This window comes from Ipomoea nil, unplaced genomic scaffold (genome assembly GCF_001879475.1).
Source record: "Ipomoea nil cultivar Tokyo-kokei standard unplaced genomic scaffold, Asagao_1.1 scaffold2942, whole genome shotgun sequence".
NCBI classification, from domain to species: Eukaryota; Viridiplantae; Streptophyta; class Magnoliopsida; order Solanales; family Convolvulaceae; genus Ipomoea; species Ipomoea nil.
This window is the reverse complement of record NW_017619370.1, coordinates 2,454,017-2,474,900: the sequence shown is the minus strand read 5'-3', so window position 1 is coordinate 2,474,900 and position 20,884 is coordinate 2,454,017. Positions and strand designations below refer to the sequence as shown.

At 34.3% G+C, this 20,884-nt stretch overlaps 1 protein-coding gene across 1 annotated transcript; it reads right to left on the bottom strand.

Annotated features, from left to right (window-relative positions):
- Positions 1–8,338: 8,338 nt before the first annotated feature.
- On the bottom strand, positions 8,339–16,721 carry LOC109162508 (subtilisin-like protease SBT5.6). The gene is made up of 8 exons (XM_019311218.1): positions 16,354–16,721; positions 15,837–16,007; positions 13,119–13,230; positions 10,846–11,404; positions 10,212–10,303; positions 9,701–10,043; positions 9,380–9,593; positions 8,339–9,113 (listed from the first exon to the last, which is right to left on the bottom strand). The coding sequence occupies exons 1-8, from the start codon at positions 16,646–16,648 to the stop codon at positions 8,587–8,589; spliced, it is 2,313 nt and encodes a 770-aa protein (XP_019166763.1). The 5' UTR covers positions 16,649–16,721; the 3' UTR covers positions 8,339–8,586.
- Between the last annotated feature and the right edge of the window lie 4,163 nt (positions 16,722–20,884).

Sequence of the window (20,884 nt, the reverse complement as noted above, 5' to 3'; positions counted from 1 at the left end):
AAATCTCCACCTTGACGAATATGCTCTTTAGGAGAAAAGACTTATCTCACCATCTCCACCTTCACATATATGCCCTTTAGGAGAAAAGACTATCTCCACCTTGGCGAATATGTCCTTTAAGAGAAAAGATAACTCAACAAATCTCCAACTTGGCAAATATGTCCCTTAGGAGAAAAAGACTTATCTAACCATCTCCACCTTCGCAATTATGCGCTTTAGGAGAAAAACTTATCTCACATATACACATGGGTAGGAACAACCATGCTCATCCCAACTAGCCAGCCACATGCATACGCAACATCAAACGTTAACCAGTGCATGTACACGAACCGCTTCATCCCAAGTAATTCGTCCTCAGCCGTCGACTTGTTATACCAGCCGCGACTCATGCTAACTGCCCTTTCAGCTGACCTCCTGCATCTGGCCCATACCAGGTCCATGTCCCCTCCTGGTATCCACGCTGCCCCTAACACAACAGCGCCCCTGCAAAGTCACACTAAACTTATGTGCCTTGCCCAATGCTCCACTAACCAGCAATTACCACTGGTCAGCAACACGCACCACGCAACATCAAACGTTTCCCCGTGCATGTTCATGAAATGCTTCGTCCCAAGCAATCCGCCGCACCAGCCGTGACTCATGCCAAGCCCGGCCCATACCAGCCGTGACTCGTGACAAGCCCAGCCCATACCAGTCGTGACTCATTACAAGCCCGACCCATACCAGTGCCATACTGGCTCATACCAGGTCCGCGACCCCTCCTTGTATCCGCGCTGCCCAACACTATAGCGCCCCTTACCACTTTCTCATCTAGCATCTAGAAACATCCAACAAGTCCAAACAATGTTCGAACTTGTTCCTTGTAACTGTTAGAACATCACCTTTACTATAATAAGAGTCATCAGCATGTAGCACGTCCGTAACTTCCTGCTTCTTCAACTCCTCCCTATCATCCTCTTCCAGATTAGCTGGCTTTTCTGCCCTCAAGGTTTTCAGAAGGCCCTGATATGCCAACAAATCCTTTACCCTAGACCGCCATAACCCAAAATTCCCTATACCATCAAACTTTGATACCTCGAATTTTGTACTTGAACTTGTCATCTCAACCGAGCTCTGATACCAATTTGTTGAGATTAAAAAGAACAAGAAAAATAATAATGGCTGAAAGTAAAGAAAACAAGATTTACGTGGTTCGACAATGTGCCTATATCCACGGGAGTGAAAGTATTCTCTTATTATTTGTGATGGTGATAGTGGTGACACAACCCTATAGGGATACAACCAATATATTTATAGGCATCTAATCCCTGTACAATAGGTCTACCCGTTTCACTCCTACTCCTAGTATGAGACAAACGGGTAGACCCATTGTACAGGGATTAGATGCCTATAAATATATTGGTTGTATCCCTGTAGGGTTGTGTCAGCACTATCACCATCACAAATAATAAGAGAATACTCTCACTCCCGTGGATGTAGGCACATTGCCGAACCACGTAAATCTTGTCTTCTTTACTTTCAGCCATTATTATTTTTCTTGTTCTTTTTAATCTCAACAAATTGGTATCAGAGCTCGGTTGAGATGACAAGTTCAAGTACAAAATTCGAGGTATCAAAGTTTGATGGTATAGGGAATTTTGGGTCCCATAGCCGATTTAATTTTGAATCTAATTCATGAAAATTTAGCACTAAATTTGTTGATAATCTGTTAAAATTTCTTGATTTTAAACACCAATAACACATTATATATGAATACATTGAACGATCTTCCCAAACAATTAAAATAACCCTAGATCTAGAGTTTTTTTTCTTTTAGCTGTTGAAATGCATGTGTACACAGTTTTAATTATTTATCGTATCGTCTGTTGATTTTTGTAGATCAAGCATTTTTCTTTAAAACTTGTTTGAATACATGTGTTTTAAGTTTTTATGATTTTTTACTGTAATATATGCAGATTGAAATGCTAAATACATGCGGTGTTTGAAGAAAGATAAGTATTTTTATTTTGGAGATTTTCCAAATTAAAATAATTTTCAGTGAAAATTGTGTTGGTATACCTTTCAGGTCCACTGCAAAAATAAAAATTGAAGTAAATAAAAATCACCTTTGTTGTATTCTTGAGATTTCCTCTTACTGCCTAAAACTGTAGATCTTGTCAATTTCATCTGTTGAAAACTGTTGAATTTTTGGTAAAATTTGTAGGTGAATGATATGATTTGTAGAATATTTTTCATAAATGGTTTTGAAAACTAATTTGTAGTGCTAAAAACACTAAGATTTTATCATATACGAATCAATATATTTAAAAAATTGATGTTTTTTTTAATAAATGGTTTTGGAAACAAATTAGTGCTAAAAACATTAAGATTTGATCATATACGAATCAATATATATTACAAAAAAAAATTGATCACATTCTAACATAATGAAAAATATATTTTTCATAAATGGTTTTGAAAACTAATTGGGTAGTGCTAAAAACATGAAGATTTTATCATATACAAATCAAAATATTAAAAAAAAAATTATCCTATGGTTTTGAAAACTGCTTTGTAGTCCTAAAAACGAATGAATTGTTTTCAGCTGTAAAAAAATAAATGAATGAATATAATGAAAAAAAAAATTACCTCTTCATCACTCCCCGCATTTTATAGTTTGTGCTATAATAATATTATTATTATAATGTTAAACCAATTCAGTGAAAGCAAGTAGGCAATAAGCATTAGTGTGTACGTGTGTGTTAAAGGTGGAAATGTTGCAATATATGCGCAGTACGTGGAGTATGGATGAAGGCATGATGCATTAGTCCTAATGTTTAGCTTAGGTAGTTAATTATCATTTAGTATAAATAGATTGTTATTCTTCATTCATTATTCATCAATCAAGTTATTCATTCCTCTCTCTCTCTTTCTTTCAAATTATATATTCGTATATATAATTATATATATATATATATATATATATATATATATATATATATATATATATATATATATATATATAATATAGATATATTATATTTAATATATCTTACATTTGGTATCAGAGCCAGTCAACCTTTCAACCCCGAGATATTGTTCGTAGTGAAATATGGCTGCAAATTTCAATATTGTATGGTCGGGTCCCAAATTAGACGGGAAACTCGATTACAATTATTGGCAAATTATGATGTCCACACATTTGAAAGCTCAAAATCATTGGAGCTTTGTTGATCCCAGTCTACCCGAAGGAGCTGATGCAGCCCAAACACGGCGAGATCAATTGGCCTTGGGACAGATTCACCAAGGTGTTCACTACTCCATTTTTGGGTAATTAGCTCGTGCTCAAACAGCAAAGCAAGCTTGGGACATCTTAAAGGTGTCAAACAAAGGAGTCGATCGGGCACAGAAGTCTAAGTTGCAGTCGTTGAGAAGGTTGTACGATAATTGTGAGATCACCTTTACAGAAACAGTAGATCCGTATTTCACTCGTCTTATTGATATGGTGAATAAGATGAGGCTATATGGAGATACAATTGAAGATGGTGCAGTGGTTGAAAAAGTTCTTCGAACTATGCCGATGAAGTATGACCATGTGGTGGCTTCGATCACAGAGTCACACAAAACTGAGCTCTTATCAATTGCAGAGCTGAAAGGTATGGTAGAAAGTCATATTGACAGAATTGCGTCAAAATCGGAACCACTAGCAGAAGAAGCTTTGAAGAGTCAAGTCACCCTTAATGTGACTGGCACTAATCAAAGAGGTGGAGGATCTGGTAGAGGTCGTGGAAGAGGAAGAGGGGGTTCTAGTGGAAGAGGTCGTGGTAACTTCAACCAAGGAGGAGGAAGTGGTAACTCCAACCAAGGAAGAGGTGGAGGTAATACCAAACAAGGTAAATTTCCATTTTATTGCTACAATTGTGGCAAGTATAGACACAAGATTGCAGATTGCTGGTATAATAAGGAAAATCGTGGAAATCAAGCAAACATTGTTGAAAACACTGCTGAAAATTCTGGTGAGAGTTCTGAAACATTACTTTTGGCCAGCAATATTTTTTCTGTAGATAAGAACATATGGTTCTTGGATACTAGGTGTAGTAACCATATGTGTGGGAAGAAAGAATTATTTTCTGAACTGGATGAATCAGTCCGGTCTGAAGTGACATTTGGCAATAAGTCAAACGTGCCAATTTTGGGAAAAGGTAAAATCTCTATTCAGTTGAAGGATGATACTCACAATTTTATATCCGATGTGTTCTATGTTCCTGAACTACACCAAAATTTGTTGAGTATGGGACAGTTGTCAGAAAAAGGATATAAGATAGATATTGCTCAGGGGTGTTGTACCATTGCAGATGCTAAAGGAGTTTTGATTGCAAAGGTAAATATGTCTCAAAATCGACTATTTCCTTTGAAAATTAAGCATACTCTCCTTGCTTGCTTTAATTCTGAAGTTTGTGATGATAATTGGTTATGGCATATGCGATTTGGGCATTTCCATTTTTCTGGATTACACTGTCTTGCGAGGAAAGAACTTGTTTCTGATTTACCTGTTGTGAATGTCCCTGATCGTATCTGTGAGATTTGTGTGATTGGGAAGAAGCATAGAGATCCCTTTCCCGTGGGCAAGTCAAAAAGAGCCACAAAACAGTTGGAGATTGTTCACTCAGACCTGTGTTCGTTGGAGGTTCCCTCACATAGAGGTTGTAAGTACTTTATTACTTTCATTGATGATTTCAGTAGGAAAACATGGGTTTACTTTCTGAAGAAAAAGTCCGAAGCAAGAGATGTTTTCTAACAATTTAAGGCTTTTGTTGAAAAGCAAAGTGGTTATGAAATTAAAATCTTGAGAACTGATAGAGGTACAGAATATATTGCCTGTGATGATTTTCTGAAGAAGAAGGGTATTCAACATCAGATGACAGCTAGATACACTCCACAACAAAATGGAGTGGCTGAGAGGAAGAATAGGTCTATCATGGATATGGTAAGGTGCATGTTGAAATCCAAGAATCTGCCTAAGCCTTTTTGGGCAGAAGCTGTTGCTTGTGCTGTCTATGTGTTGAATAGGTGTCCAACTAAAAGTATCCGTGATAAGACACCCGAAGAAGCTTGCAGTGGGAAAAAACCCTCTATCAAATATCTCAAGGTTTTTGGATGTTTGGAATATGCACATGTTCCAGATCCATTGAGAAAGAAGTTGGATGATAAAGGTGAGAAGTGCATATTCATTGGTTATAGTGATGCTTGAAAGGCTTATAAACTATACAATCCTGAAACTAAAAATGTTGTTATAAGTCGTGATGTCACTTTTGATGAATATGGTGTCTGGGATTGGTTAGCTAAAGATGAAAGTTCAGTTGTTATTCTTGTTGTTGAAGAGATTACCAGCTCACTTACCAGCTTGCTTGCAGGATTATGTTTTGGGTCATGATAATGACTTGTCTGATGAAGAGATTGTTCAATTTGCTCTCTTTGCATATTGTGATCCTTTATCTTTTGAGGAGGCTGCTACAGAAACCCATTGGCTTAAGGCGATGGATGAGGAGATACGTGCTATTGAAAAAAATGGTACCTGGGAGTTAACAGATTTACCCCTGGAAAGAAGCCAATTGGAGTGAAGTGGGTTTACAGAATGAAGTACAAGTCAAATGGAGAAATTGACCGTTTTAAGGCACGGTTAGTAGCAAAAGGTTACAAGCAGAAACCAGGTATTGATTATTTTGAGGTTTTTGCTCCAGTAAGTAAACTTGATACAGTTCGAATGGTTATTTCTCTTGCTGCTCAAAATGATTGGAAATTACATCAAATGGATGTCAAGTCTGCTTTTTTGAAAGGTTTTCTTGAAGAAGAAATATATGTTGAGCAACCTGCAGGATTTCTGAAGAAAGGGGAGGAAAATAAAGTGTACAGGTTGAGAAAAGCCTTATATGGCTTAAAGCAAGCGCCTAGGGCGTGGTATAGTTGCATTGACTCATATTTTGTTGAAAATGGTTTTATGAGATGTCCTCATGAGCACACTTTGTATGTCAAATGCACGGATTCTGGTGATATTGTGATAATTTGTCTGTATGTTGATGATTTGGTTTTTACTGGAAACAACTTGAAGCTAATCTCAGAATTCAGGGAGGCACTCATTAAGAGGTTTGAAATGACTGATATGGGCCTTATGACTTACTTTCTTGGCCTTGAGGTTATTCAGATGGATGGTGGAATCTTTATTTCACAGAAGAAGTATGCTGCTGATATTTTGAAAAAGTTCAAAATGGAAAACTCCAAACCAGTTTCAACTCCATTAGCTGAAAAGTTAAAGGTGTCCAAAGATGAGTGTGGTAAGAATGTGAATGTTACAGCTTATAAATGCTTAATTGAGAGTTTGAGGTATCTGGTGGCAACAAGGCCAGATATTTCTTTTGGAGTTGGAATACTTAGCAGATTCATGGAAGAACCAAAAGAATCACTTTGGGCTGCAGCAAAGCAAATTCTGAGATATGTCAAAGGTACGAGTAATGATGGAATTTTTTACTCCACTAATGAAGATGTGAAACTTGTTGGGTACACAGACAGTGATTGGGCTGGAGATATTGAGACCAGAAAAAACACATCAGGGTATGCCTTCTATCTTGGTTCAGCTATATTTTCTTGGTCGTCAAAGAAGCAACAGATTGTAGCACTTTCAAACGCAGAAGCAGAATATATTGCAGCAGCAAACTGTGCTACTCAAGCAGTTTGGCTGACGAGAATTTTGGAGTTCCTACAACACGAGCAGGAAACACCTACAACTATTTTTTGTGACAACAAGTCAGCAATTACGTTGTCCAAAAATCCTGTCTTTCATGGTCGCAGCAAGCACATTGATATCAAGTATCACAAAATCAGAGAGTTGGTTGTTGAAAAACAAATCAACATTGAGCATTGTTCAAGTGAATGTCAAGTTGCAGATATCTTTACGAAGCCGTTGAAGACGGGGACATTTCTTAAATTAAAGAAGGAAATTGGGATGACCAATATATCCAACTTGGTTTAAAGGAGGCAATGTTATAATAATATTATTATTATAATGTTAAACCAATTTAATGAAGGCAAATAGGCAATAAGCATTAGTGGGTACGTGTGTGTTAAAGGTGGAAATGTTGCAATACATGCGCAGTACGTGGAGTATGGATGAAGCATGATGCATTAGTCCTAATGTTTAGCTTAGGTAGTTAATTATCATTTAGTATAAATAGATTGTTGTTTTTTTTTTTTGAGAATAAATAGATTGTTATTCTTCATTCATTATTCATCAATCAAGTTATTCATTCCTCTCTCTCTTTCTCTCAATTTATATATTCCTATATATAATTATGTATATATACATATATAAATATAATATAGATATAATATAGATATATTATATTTAATATATCTTATAAATATATTATATTTAATATATCTTACAGTTTGACTTCCTCTGCTTTGTAAAATATCATAGGTACGGACTAATATGTAGTGCAAGGATGTACATTGGAGCCATGGTTAGAGTATGATTTGCAGAATGCAGTTCTGAGATTCAACTATTTGATATGCAGTAGAATCCTACTATACGATGTATTTGATATGCAGTAGAATCCAACTATTTAATACTGTCTGTTGTGGAAACGAAAAGTCCAGCCGCATTTGTAACACTTAATGTGTTTTTATCGATATGCGAAAGGTTTTGATAATTAATATACATTAACTAAGACCCAAAATCTACACCAGAAATCGTAAAGCCGCAATTTAGTCCTGAAAATGTAAACGACATCGTTTTCTATAGGTCGGAACTTTTATTTTGCTTTATTATAGTATAGATAGATAGAAGAAGAAGATTATATATATCGTTATCATATGTACCTTTGAGATGATGAATAAGAATATCTCTTACTTCTCTCCATATTCTCTCTGCATCTTCTCTTGTTGTTGCATGTATAATTCTAGCTCTCTCATTTTACAACAATTATTATTATTATTATTATTATTATTAGGGATTTATTTAACTAGGAGTACTTATTTACACGGAGAATATAGGAGTATGGTCTAGCTTAAATCACAGGACGCAAAGTAAATTTCAACGTCTTCATATCAAATAATTGCTACCATATATTGAACTTAACAAATTTTCTTGTTGTTGATAGTTGATATTTTCAAAGATTTTAGAATGATTCCAAAAAAAAAAATAAAAAAAAAATTGATATAAAACTTCAAAATTCAGTCAGAAAATATCATATTTGACTGCAAGAAATCAAAGTTCAAAATTTCAGTTCTTAAATAAAAGTAGACATAAAACATGTAGTATAAATGTATAATGCTAGGATAACATTGAAGCTTAGTAGATATATAAGCCAGACAAATGAGACAATATTATACAAATCAACATAACAAAAAAGCATGACTACATGCACAATCATCATCATATGCTTACAATACCATAACCAAAATACTAAATTCTATACCTTACAATACTATAAAGCCGTCATTAACTACTTCGCATTTGACATACTTAGCTTTATTGTGATATAATTTGATCTTATTACTAGGAATCTCCAAAGTTGAAAGCCATTATATTAGTCATAAATCCATCCAAAGCTATGCTGATGAAACAACAATTGGGCTTTTTACCACGTGAATCCCATCGCTCCATTTATACCAACCAAATTCAAACTCCCCAACCTTCTTTACACTTCCAGCCTTAACACTTATACTGAAACTCTGCTTTTCTCCAACCTCCATAAACTTCAACACTGTTGGAGAAATTTTGACAGAGAATCCAGCTGGGGCTTTCACCTCCACAGAGTACGTAGCATTTGTTGAGCCCACATTCGTGACTGTTCTTTTCACCACCATTGACCCTTTGAGCCCGGCTATTGCCAGGGATGGATAGTTGAGGTTACTTGGAGACGATGAATCTTTCTTGGGACATTTGAAACTTGTGTCCAGAGAAGTGCCCGTAACGGTGCAAATGAAGAGAAGATAATCTGTGTATGTTGAATCGTATACGAGCCCGGGATCAGCTGCTTTTGATGGCTGAAAATGGCCTGCCCCGTAATGGAAAGGACCTGCAACTTCTCCATATGCATCCTCTATTGCTTCTCCTTTCACATTCTCAGTTGTAGCTGAGATGGTAAAAAGGAAATATCAAACACTTCGTAAAGTAATAATGAACTTTAAGTGCAGATTCTTTAAGCACTACCGGAAATTCTGAAATTTCCGACCACCTGAAAGTGATCTTAAATCAAGTTGAAAGTCCTCCGACCACTTTTGGTATCCGAAAAAATCCTTGTTGCTATTTCCGACCACTTTTTGCTTTCAACTTCATTTAAGATCACTTTTAGGTGGTCCAAAATTCAATAACTTTCAGTAGTGAAGCTACTATATATACCAGTAGTCATAATAGCAGATTTGATTGCAGCACCGCTCCAATGAGGATGTATGGCTTTAAGAAGCGCAACCACAGCAGAGACATGAGGGCACGACATGGATGTTCCTGATATTATGTTATACTTAACACTTCGATGATCTTGAGGTGTATCGAATGGCGAGGATGCCTCACTCCATGCTGCTAATATATTAAGCCCCGGAGCTGTAATATCAGGCTGCAAATTAAAATGGATTTTATAAGTGGGTATAATTTGGGTAGATGAATCTCAGCTCTAATTACAAGTCATTGATGTTGAGACAACTATTATAGAAGACAACGTACCTTGAGAATGTTAGGCTCCACGGAACTTGGACCTAATGACGTAAAAGGAGCCATGGCCGGCGATGGTTTAGCACCAAAAACTGTTTTTCCGGGAATGAGAGTGGCGACTGGATTCTTGTTGGTTTTAATGTATTTCAGAATTGCGTCTGTCTCGGAAGGATAAAAGATGTTTGTTCCCGGAATCAGAAAACTTCCCACGGGTACCTCACTTCCAATATTCCCTAATATGACAGCTGCACCGCCGGCTCTTTCAACTTCAGTGGACCGGTAGACACTTCCCACTAGGCAAAACACTACTTTCCCTTTAACCTTCTCCGGTGAAAGTGTGTCCGGCAGGCAAAACCTGGAACAATAATATTTGATTTATAACTGTTACCAATCAAGACAAAAACAAGCTAAGAAGAATAATCTCCTCCAGCTACTTTTGAGTAACGGTTCTGGAGGCTTAAGATTAATTTAGCGTAATTGAAAACCTAATGTAAAAAAAAGAATAAAATGAAGAAAATCAAACCCTGGAAAATTGGTGGATCCAGGGAGCTCTACATCTCCTGCATAGACAAGAGGAAATGTCTCCATTTTCTTAATTGCACTTATGCTTTCTCCCTGCATGAAGGAAATGTCAATCAACAATATATAGATGCCGCGCGGACTCCAGGTGTGTTCATGCGGATCAATCTGGACTATTAGATGAGCTCAGATGACTATTAGATTAGCTCAGATGAACGACTAAAATAAGTAAAAATAGAAAAACATGCAATTTCCTGCATAAGTTTAATTAGGAGTGGTTTGCACTAAGTGCAGGTCTATGGTGCACAGAAAAATGCATGACGATATCGTCATGGTGTTTTTCTCCATTTTCACTAATTTTCAATCGTTGATATGAGCTCATCCAATGGTCCAGATTCCTTGTTGAAAATTATGGAATTTTGGACAAATGAAGTCAAAAGTAAAAAGTGGTCAGAAATAATAATAAAGATTTTTTCGGATACCAAAAATGATCCAAACAAGACTTTTGACTTGATTTAAGATCACTTTAGGGGTAGAAAATTTCATAATTTCTAGTAGTGATTATTCGGCATGGTGCACCTGGCCTGAGGCTCCTGCCCCACCAAAACCATTATATATGTATGTATGTATGTTCTGACCTTAACTACCATGTTGTTTCCCAACATAACAGGAGCTGGAAACGTTCGATCAATGGTACTTGCGCCAACCGTGAAGATCCAAGGAGCTACATTCAGCACAGTGTTTGGTCTCCCAGAATTGCCGGCGCTACAGACGACCACAATGTCCCTCTTCGCCGCATGTAAAGCTCCAAGCGCCACCACATTCCGTTTGAAGTAATTCCCGTCGGTGAAGAAACCAAGGGACACGCTAATCACCTGAACCCCATCGGCGACGGCGTGATCAAATGCCGCCAACACGTCGTCGTCTTGGCACACAACTCCTTTCGAATCATCGAAGGGCACCACCCAACACGCTTTGTAGATGGCCAGGCGCGTTAGCGGTGCCCCGCCGGTGGCGACGCCGGTAGCGAAGCCGCCAAGCGCAGATGCGTTAGCGACCTTCCGACCACCCACAGTGGATGCCGTGTGAGTTCCGTGGCCAAACGCATCTCTAGCTGAACGGAAGTCAACTGTTTGGTTCACAGGACCATAGACTGCCTCAACGCTTTTTAAATGATATCGCGCTCCGATTATTTTTCTGGACAAAAGCAACACATTTCTGATTTGGTAAATATATATTAGAGGAATGGATTAAAGACAAATTACGTGTAACCACCTTGGTTGACCAGAGTGACGGTGCACTTCTATCACTTTTTTTTTTTTGATAGTGTGCACTTCTATCACTTAAGAGACTTAAAGAGCAAATTATGCCGTGAAACGTGTTCACCATGCTTGGTGAGCACGGTCCCAAACGACATCGTTTTTATCGTAAAAAATATAATTTAGTTAATGTGTTGTTAACGACATTTTGCATTCTATGTACAGATTATGAATTTATATTTATTAAATTATTAATTTTCTGTTATGAGATTATGAAATTTACAGGTATATAATTATGAATTTTCTGTACATTCATACTCTAATAACAGAAAATTCATAATCTCATAAAAGAAAAACATTTATTAAATTATGAATTTTCTGTTATGAGATTATGAATTTACAGTTATGTAATTATGAATTTTCTGTATATTCATAATCTCATAACAGAAAATTCATAATCTCATAATAGAAAATTCATAATCTCATAAAAGAAAATTCATAATCTCATAACTGCACATTCATAATTTATGAGTGTTGAAGAAACTTGAGCGAAGAGGAAGTGAAACCGCAAAATGTGAATATGAAGAAGAAAAGTCGCGCTAAAAAAAATAAATAAATAAATAAATAAATAAATAAATAAATAAAAAAGAAGAAGAAGAAAGATTGGTTGAAGATAATGGTGCCTGTAGGCACCGTTACCGTTTGGGACCGTGTTCACCATGGAGGGTGAACACGGTTCCATGGCATAACAATTGGACTTAAAGACGTCCGGTCGTCGGGAGTTCAATAATCTCATCTTATATAAGAAGACCAATTTGTATGACCAACACTTTGTTCTTTAATTGAACCAGTTCGATGCAAACTACGATTAATTTGGGTATTGTAGCATATTGTTAATTTTATTACAATACCACTAAAGTATATATAATTCTTATTCTAATTCAACCACGGTTTCATTAGACAATATATATTCAAATATGTGAAACATGTTATTCAGTTTCATTCTATATATATTGTAGTTTCATTATATTACAACTAAAGTATCATTTTCATATAACTATAGTTTCATTTGGCAATATATACTCAATATGTGAGATCTGTTATTCAGTTTCATTTTATATATACGGTAGTTTCATTACAGCACAATTAAAGTATCATTTTAATTCAACTACAGTTTCAATTGATAATATACACTCAATATGTGAGACCTGTTATTTAATACTACGTATCATTTTATATACACTATAATTTCATTACACCACAACTAAAGTATCATTCTAATTTACTTTAGTTTATTTGACAATATACACTCAATATGTGAAACATGTTATGCAATTTCATTTTAGATACATTGTAGTTTTGTTTTATTCTAAGTGCATCATAAATACGGGATTAGTTAAGCATAACGACAAACGGTAGCATTTTTAGACTATATTCTACACAGCCGTGGACCATGGTCCACCGTATAACAATTAGGTTTAGAAAGTATTTCTTACAATTAGGTTCTACTCAAGACATCTCGTGATATAATAATAATAATAATAATAATAATAATAATAATAATAATAATAATAATAATAATAATAATAATAATAATAATAATAAATATGTGTTATTCTGTTATGATAAAGGAATTAGAGTGCAGTAGTGACCTATTGCAGTGAGATGAGGTGAAATGATATCCTTCTTGGCATGTCCCTTTCCATGACCTGGGAACAGCTTCCATCCCTTCATCATTGAAACTTTGAGACTCTGGCCATATGCCTACATGCACATACATGAAATTTATTTATATTACAGAAAATAGATAATTTTTCTATGAAAGGACATGGCTAATTATTGCTATAAGAACTATTATAACAAAATATTTTATTATACTCATATATTTTAGATGAGTAGGTATTGTTTGACTGTCTTACATGGACAATCTCATTTTAGATTAGTACTACATTTACTATTATTTTTTAACTTATTTTTAAAAAAAGTTTTTTATATATATTTAAATGATTTTAGTTTCATCGGATTAATTCTAAACCCACAAAACTCCACCTCTAGAACCACTGTAATTGAATTGAAATGAAACTGTAGTTGTGTTGAAATGAAACTGCAGTGTATATAAAATAATACTGGATAACAGTTTCACATATTTGAGTGTATATTGTCCAATGAAACTATATTTAAATCAAAATGATATTGTAGTTGTGTTAGCTTCACATATTTGAGTGTATAATGTCGAATGAAACTGTAGTTATATCGAAATGAAACTGTAGTTGTGTTGAAATGAAACTGTAGTGTATATAAAATTAAATTGAATATATTATACAAACATAGCTACTTTATGCGGAACGGTACGAAACGGATGCCGTTTCTCTTCATAAAAAAAACAGCGCCGTTTTGAACCATGGTCCAATGGCATAATTTGCCATAGCTTATTGAAAGAAAATAAAAAATCCGTATTATTTATCTTTAAAGCCCAATTCTTCTGCATAATTTTTTGTCCCTGTATTTTCAAAGTAAGCCTGGCCTGGTCAAATAAATTTTTTATTTTATTTTTTATTGAATTAATTTCACTTTTGGTCCCACGACTTTTGAGTTCTTATCACTTTTGGTGCACAATTTTGAATTTTTTCAATTTTGGTGCCTAACTTTGTTATTTTTATCAATTTAGGTCCTTCTAGCCAAATTGACGGTAAAATATTTCCAGATTTTATATTTTAGGGGCAAAATCGTCATCCCATGGAAAGATCTTCAATATTTAAACAAAAGAAAAATCATATTAAGAGGAAAAGAAGAGTTTGCCAATGGTCGAAACTATAAATCCCATAGATCTGTCTGGTTTCTGCCCATCTTCCCCATTATTCTCATCATCAAACACCTATAGATATGATTTTACGGTGATCTTGTTTAGATATTGAAGATGTTTCCTTGGGATGAAGATTTTACCCCTAACAATATAAAATCCAACAACATTTCACAGTCAATTTGGCCGAAAGGACCAAAATTGATAAAAATAACAAAGTTAGGCACCAAAATTAAAAAAATTTAAAGTTGTGCACCAAAAGTGATAGAATATCAAAAGTCGTGGGACCAAAAGTGAAATTAATTCTTTTTTATTTAAGGTCTGTTTGAAAACATGTATATTAAAATATTGTTTTAAAAATAATTATTTTTAAAAATTATTTTTTTTTCTGGTGTTTGGCTGAATGTTATAAAACAGTCTTATTATGTTTTGTTGAAACTAATTTTTTGTTTATTCTGGTTCTTTTTAGAAACAAGAACATAAATTTATTATAAAGTTATTCTTATAAAATATTAATTATTATAATGATGGTAATAATTATAATAATTTATTTATATTAAAATAAAAAAAAAGTAATTTTATAGTAGTTATAAAGATTAATAATAAATATAATAAAAAGATGTCAATAAATAATTTTTAATTTCTAATTTCTAATAATAAAAATTAATATATAAAATAAAAAATATAATAATTTTGAACTAAAGAAATTGAACAAAATTTTACTATTTTTCTTTTGGATGTGAGCCAGGCTGAGGCAATATTTATATTGTTTTGGCTTCACTTATATTTAATCAAATATTGATAAAGGTAATAATTTAACTAAAGAAATTAAAGAAAAAAAAAACATAATTTCTTTTTACTTTTTGGGTTGTGGGTCAAACAAATATTTTTATTGTTTTGAGTACTGACCGTATCCATCCTATATTTAATTTAATTGGTCATGGATAAATGTAATAAGTCTGAATTTTAAAAAAATCAAAGAAAAAAATTTAAATGATTTTAATTTTTTGAGCTCTGAGTCGGGCTAGTCAAGTTTTTTATTATTTGACGCATATCAATCAGACTCATATTATAAATAGATCGACTAGCCTAGTCTAATTTGAATAATAATCATAAATCAATTGTTATACAAAGGACATGCATGCTCCACCTTGTATTATAGATCCTGATTCAAAATGACATTTAGATTTAAGATCACTTTCAGGTGGTCGGAAATTCCATAATTTCCAGTAGTATATATATACATATATATATATATATATATATATATATATATATATATATATATATATAATTAACAATTTATGTACATGTAATTAACATATAATGTAACTTCTGTTTATTTACATTATATTTTAATTACAAGTACATAATATGAATATGGTTTTGAACTAGCATCTAGAATGGTATAATTTTTCATCTTAAATATGGCGGGCTTGGTGAGATAGATGGAGTTGAATAGAATAAAGAAAACCAAAAAATAAAGAAATAAAAAAACAAACCAAACAATACAAAATAAAAAGTAATAAAAAGTAGAAAACGAAAGGGATGGGGTTTGGTGATGGTTTACCAGTGTCGACCATTCCTACAATGACGTCCTTCCCCCCACCGGCTTTGCTCAGCAACTCCTCGCCGGAAGTAGGATCTCCGTTTCCTTCATACATATTTATGAAATCCCATGATCTTGTTGTATGAAGCTCTGATGACCCGCTGGGGAACACTGAGATCACACCATCCATTTCTATAAACACATACAAATAACCTCATTACTTTTGGCTTATTTGATCATTATTAACTGTTTGACATGGTTAAACATTCCATATAAGTGCTTGATTAATTAGTTTTTGTAAAATAATTTATTGTTCTAAATTGCTAAAATTCAAAAAGCTGTTCATCAAAGTAGTTTTTTCAATCAGCTTTTAGAGAAAATCATTTTGTATGCAATTAATTTATCAAATCTTTCTGCAATCAACTAATGATATCAACTACTCAAATCCACTAACCTAATTAGCTAACAGCTATTTACCAAACGCCTCCATTATGTGCCTTCACTTAGCAGATTATATGCGTGTAAATAAATTAATTACCGGCTATGGTATTGGCTTCCTCTGAGGTGAGTAAAGCCGAGAAGCCATTGATGATATTCTTGTAGCTGTGAACCAGGGAAGCTGAAGCTTCTTCTTTGGAGGGCTTTACATGATGAATATATGTGCGATGGAGGGTTTCAATCTCTTTCGAGGTTTTGTGTCCACTGTGCTCTCCAAGGTACACCACATAAACCTGTGGTTTAGCATTGCAGGCTAAGATGTGAAGAAAGAAAAGAAACAGAAATATAGTCAGAGCTTTCTTCATTTTAGATAGCATGGATACTCTCCAGTTCATCTGTTGTTACGATTTATATAGAGCTTGCATGCAACATAAATATTTTTTCTTTTTGTTTTTTAGTGACTAGTGGTAAATTTTTTTTTTTTTTTTTTTTTTTTTATTAAAAGGAAGGGAATATACATATACAAACTACTTGTCTCAATTGAGGTTTAAACCTTTCACCTCCCACTTAGGAGAGCAACCAAATATCAATGGATCACATGCCACTTAATGACTAGTGATAAATTATAACTTCACCACAAACAGTCTCTGTGATGGGCTCGATCAAGAAGGTATTGATAAGGTATTGGTAGTAATTCTATTTGTGATATTCCGATATAATTAATAATTAATCATATTCTATCAATCGGGCACTCTTTGGATGGGGTCAGAGTGTAAAGATTTTTGGCCATTATAGTGACAACATACAAAAGAAATTTCCTATGGTGCGACAACGCGTCACATAGGACAGTGATTGTTCTTTAGCCATTTGAATAAGAAAAATATACTAAGACTATGTGGTCTAATGGTACCTGGGTTGGATTTCTATTTAGAAGATTGTGAGTTCGAGCCTTAGTGGAGGCGTGATCGGTTTTTTGTGTTTTAGTAGTCAGATTACTATAATAGAGCCAGTAATAGTTTGGTTTTTTTGAAAAATGACTTCTCCCTTCTTTTTGGAGAAGTCATTTTTCGAATCCAACTGTTTCTTTCTGGCTTTTTCTGAGAATGCTTCTTTGGCTTTCTTCCACCATCCTCCACTTTCTACCTTGACTGATTTCCGCAAGAAATCAGTACAAACAAGACTAGTTTTGTCAAAAATCAGTAGAACTAGACTGGCCTATGGACAGAAACTAGTCTAGTTTTTACTAGTTTCCAACGAAAACCAGTATGGTTTGTAGTGGTTTCCATACTGGTTACCATCAGAAACTAGTAGAAATCAGTACTCGTGTGTGTGTGTGTGTGTGTATGTATAATAGTTGGGCAAAATATAATTGTTGTCAAATTTTTTTAGTTAACAACCATTAAAAAAAATAGTTGGGCAAAATATAATTGTTGTCGAAACATTAGGAAAATTGAAAATAATTCAACCCATCATATATTTGTTCAGGATAACCCAACCTGTCATGCCATAATTGAAAAGAATGAGGATCTTTAGTTAGGGTGTGTTTGGTTCGCACATGGGAATCGGAATGGGTATCAAATACTTGATAATATGTGTTTTAGTGAAAGTATTTTGCATGTTTGGTAATAGAGTGAAATGGGAATGATTATCAATAATGTTGTTTGGTTATGTATGATCCAATAATGCGAATAAAAATTTTAAAAATACAAGAACACAAAATCAAGACAATTGATTCTAATATAAAGACATCCAAAACACTAATATGAACAAAAAATAATAATAATAACAAAAATCTAAAAGCACTAATCAAAAAGGGGATGAGAAGGGATGATACCCTTATTTTATTTGGGTATGAGTTTTTCAATTAAGAGAATATTTGAAACCCATAGTAGTGTTCTAAAAACCTATCAACCAAACAATACCAATCACTTTGATACTCATTCCTTAGAGCTAAACCTGTCAACCAAACACACCCTTTATGGGTTGTTTGGTTCATGGAATAAATTTGGAGGGAATAGGAATGTTATTCCAGAGTGAATGGAATATGTAAGGAATAAAATATGAATTGTATTCTGTTGTTTGGTTCGCTGAAGGAATCGAATTTGGGAATTGTATTTCAACGTTTGGTTGGTTAAGGAATAGAAATGGAATATATGTATAAAAGACATAAATGTCATTGTACACAATATTATTATTATTAATATTATTATTATTATTATTATTATTATTATTATTATTATTATTATTATTATTATTATCATTATTATCATCATTATTATTATTATTATTATTATTATTATTATTATTATTATTATTGTTGTTATTATTATTATTATTATTATTATTATTATTATTATTATTATTATTATTATTATTATCAATTAATCATCATTCCATAATCAGCTACTAATTAATATAATATCATCATTATTCATTATCAACTATTATTATATTTTTTTTCTTATTAACAAAAATTGGAAAATTAAAAAATGGTCACAATAATGAGTGGCAGTGCAAATCCATACCCAAACTAATTTATGCGCAAATTCATACCCAACACAAATCCATACCCGCCGCCGCAGTGCCAAGTGCGAATCCAATAATGTTGATGATGAAGACGAGTACAGTTCCTCCCTGTTGTTTATAGCTCATCACATTTCTATCTTTCAACAAACCAGCGTGCAGCCTCCTTCGTCCTCTCTCTCTCTCTCTTAACAAACCAGCAGCTGCCCCTTCCTCTTTACCTCCAGTCGTCAGCCATGGCAGCAGCAAGGACCTCGGGCGAGACCAGCAACACCCCACCATCGCCTTCCTCTTCCCTCTCTTCTTCCCGTCGGCGAGCAGGATGCATGACCACAATTGACAATTCTGCAGTAGAATCCAATTGCATACCTTTTCTTTTGCTACCTCTCTGGTCAACATATCTTGCAGTGTCATTGAACACACATAGCATTGGAAAAATTCCATCCGAAGCTTCGTCGATGGCAACGGTTTATATATATATTTTCTTGAAAATAAAGTTTAAAATGGCCGATTGCAAAAGCTACCAAATTCCGGCTGCCGGCATCAGAAAATTGACTGAGATATTTTATAATATATAAAATATATATTATATAGTATTTGTTTGACGTTTCAATTTGATGCAGATGGCAGAAGGAATCACAAAGACAGAGAAGACGAGAAAAAGATAACCTATAATGCTTAGGTTAAATGAAAGGGTAAACTAGGAAATAAAAAAAAAAATCTATTCCTGAAGACTCAGCAATAAGTTAATACCAGGGAACCCTAGTAATATCTATTACCTTATTTGAAGTAATAGGCTATTACCAGGAATATTATTACTGGTAATATAAAGGTTTGCCAAACAAAGGAATAGGATTATTACTGGGAATGCTATGTCATTCCAGGCCTATTCCGTGAACCAAACGGCCCATTAAAGGGAAGATTACTCATTGTGGAAACTTGCCAATTTGAGATTTAATATTATTTTGAGAAGTGAATATTATACTGCTAACAAATTGAATTAAATATATTATTCTGCTGAGCTACAGTCTGCGCCTGAATCAGTCGAAGTCTGCTGAGCTACGGTCTACGCCTGATTCAGTTGAAGTATTGTTCGAAGGTTATCAAGGCATGCACGTCAAGGTCCAGGTTGGAGTATGGTAGCTAAGATTGTAGCTAAGATTGTGAGAGTCTAATGTATTGTTCTATTGTAAAACTCCTCAGTGAACATCTATAGTGGATTGGGCAGACGTGAGTTGCCCCACAGACGTAGGAGAAGTGCTCCGAACTGCGTAACAAATCTTTGTGTACTTGATTTAATTACTGCTTTTATTTTCTGTTATTTACTATCACTAAATAACAAAAAATTAATCGGTCAAAATTTAATATGATTATAAAAATCAAGTAGAAGTTTCAGGTTCGGTTAGTTTAAGGTTCACGACATTATTTCAATTGGTATCAGAGCAAGGAGACTTAAATTACTAGTCTTTCGATCTGGCTATTCCGTGTCCCTTATCTTTAAGCGTTCAGCGACTTTCAATTTTGTTCTTCCTATTATTACTTTGTTCAGTCTCACTGGTTGCTAAGTATTTCAGAATGGAAAGATTCAGGCCACTTCATCAGCTTACAGGTGACAACTACGCATATTGGAAAGCTCGAACAAGAACTCACCTTAAAGCTCAAGGAGATCAGGTTTGGCGAGCGGTACTGACCGGTTGGACACCACCTACAAAACCCGGAGAAAATGATGGTGATCCACCAGTGATAAAACCTGAAACCGAGAGAACTCAAGCTGAAATTACCACTGCTGGATATAACGATAAGGCTCTTGACACAATCTATTCCTTAATGCTTGAAAATCAATTTTCGTTAGTTACGGGTATTGATTGTGCAAAAACTGTGTGGGAAATACTCGAAACCACCTATGAAGGTACAACTTCAGTTAAACAGTCAAAGCTCCAGCTGGTAAAAACTGAATTTGAGGAACTTCGTATGAATGAGGACGAAGATATTGCGAGTTTTCACGAACGCATACAAGAGTTAGCTAATCGAGCAACAATTCTTGGAAAACCTTTCTCCCAACAAAAACTTGTCAAAAAATCCTAAGATCTTTACCTCCGAGATTCAGG

Excerpts from the sequence above, each read along its gene's own strand:
- LOC109162508 (XM_019311218.1), bottom strand. The coding sequence starts at position 16,648 with ATGAACTGGAGAGTATCCATGCTATCTAAAATGAAGAAAGCTCTGACT. Across the intron at positions 10,304-10,845 it reads GAAACAACATGGTAGTTAAG|GGAGAAAGCATAAGTGCAAT; the intron begins GTCAGAACATAC and ends TCCTTCATGCAG. Across the intron at positions 9,114-9,379 it reads ATCTGCTATTATGACTACTG|CTACAACTGAGAATGTGAAA; the intron begins GTATATATAGTA and ends TTACCATCTCAG.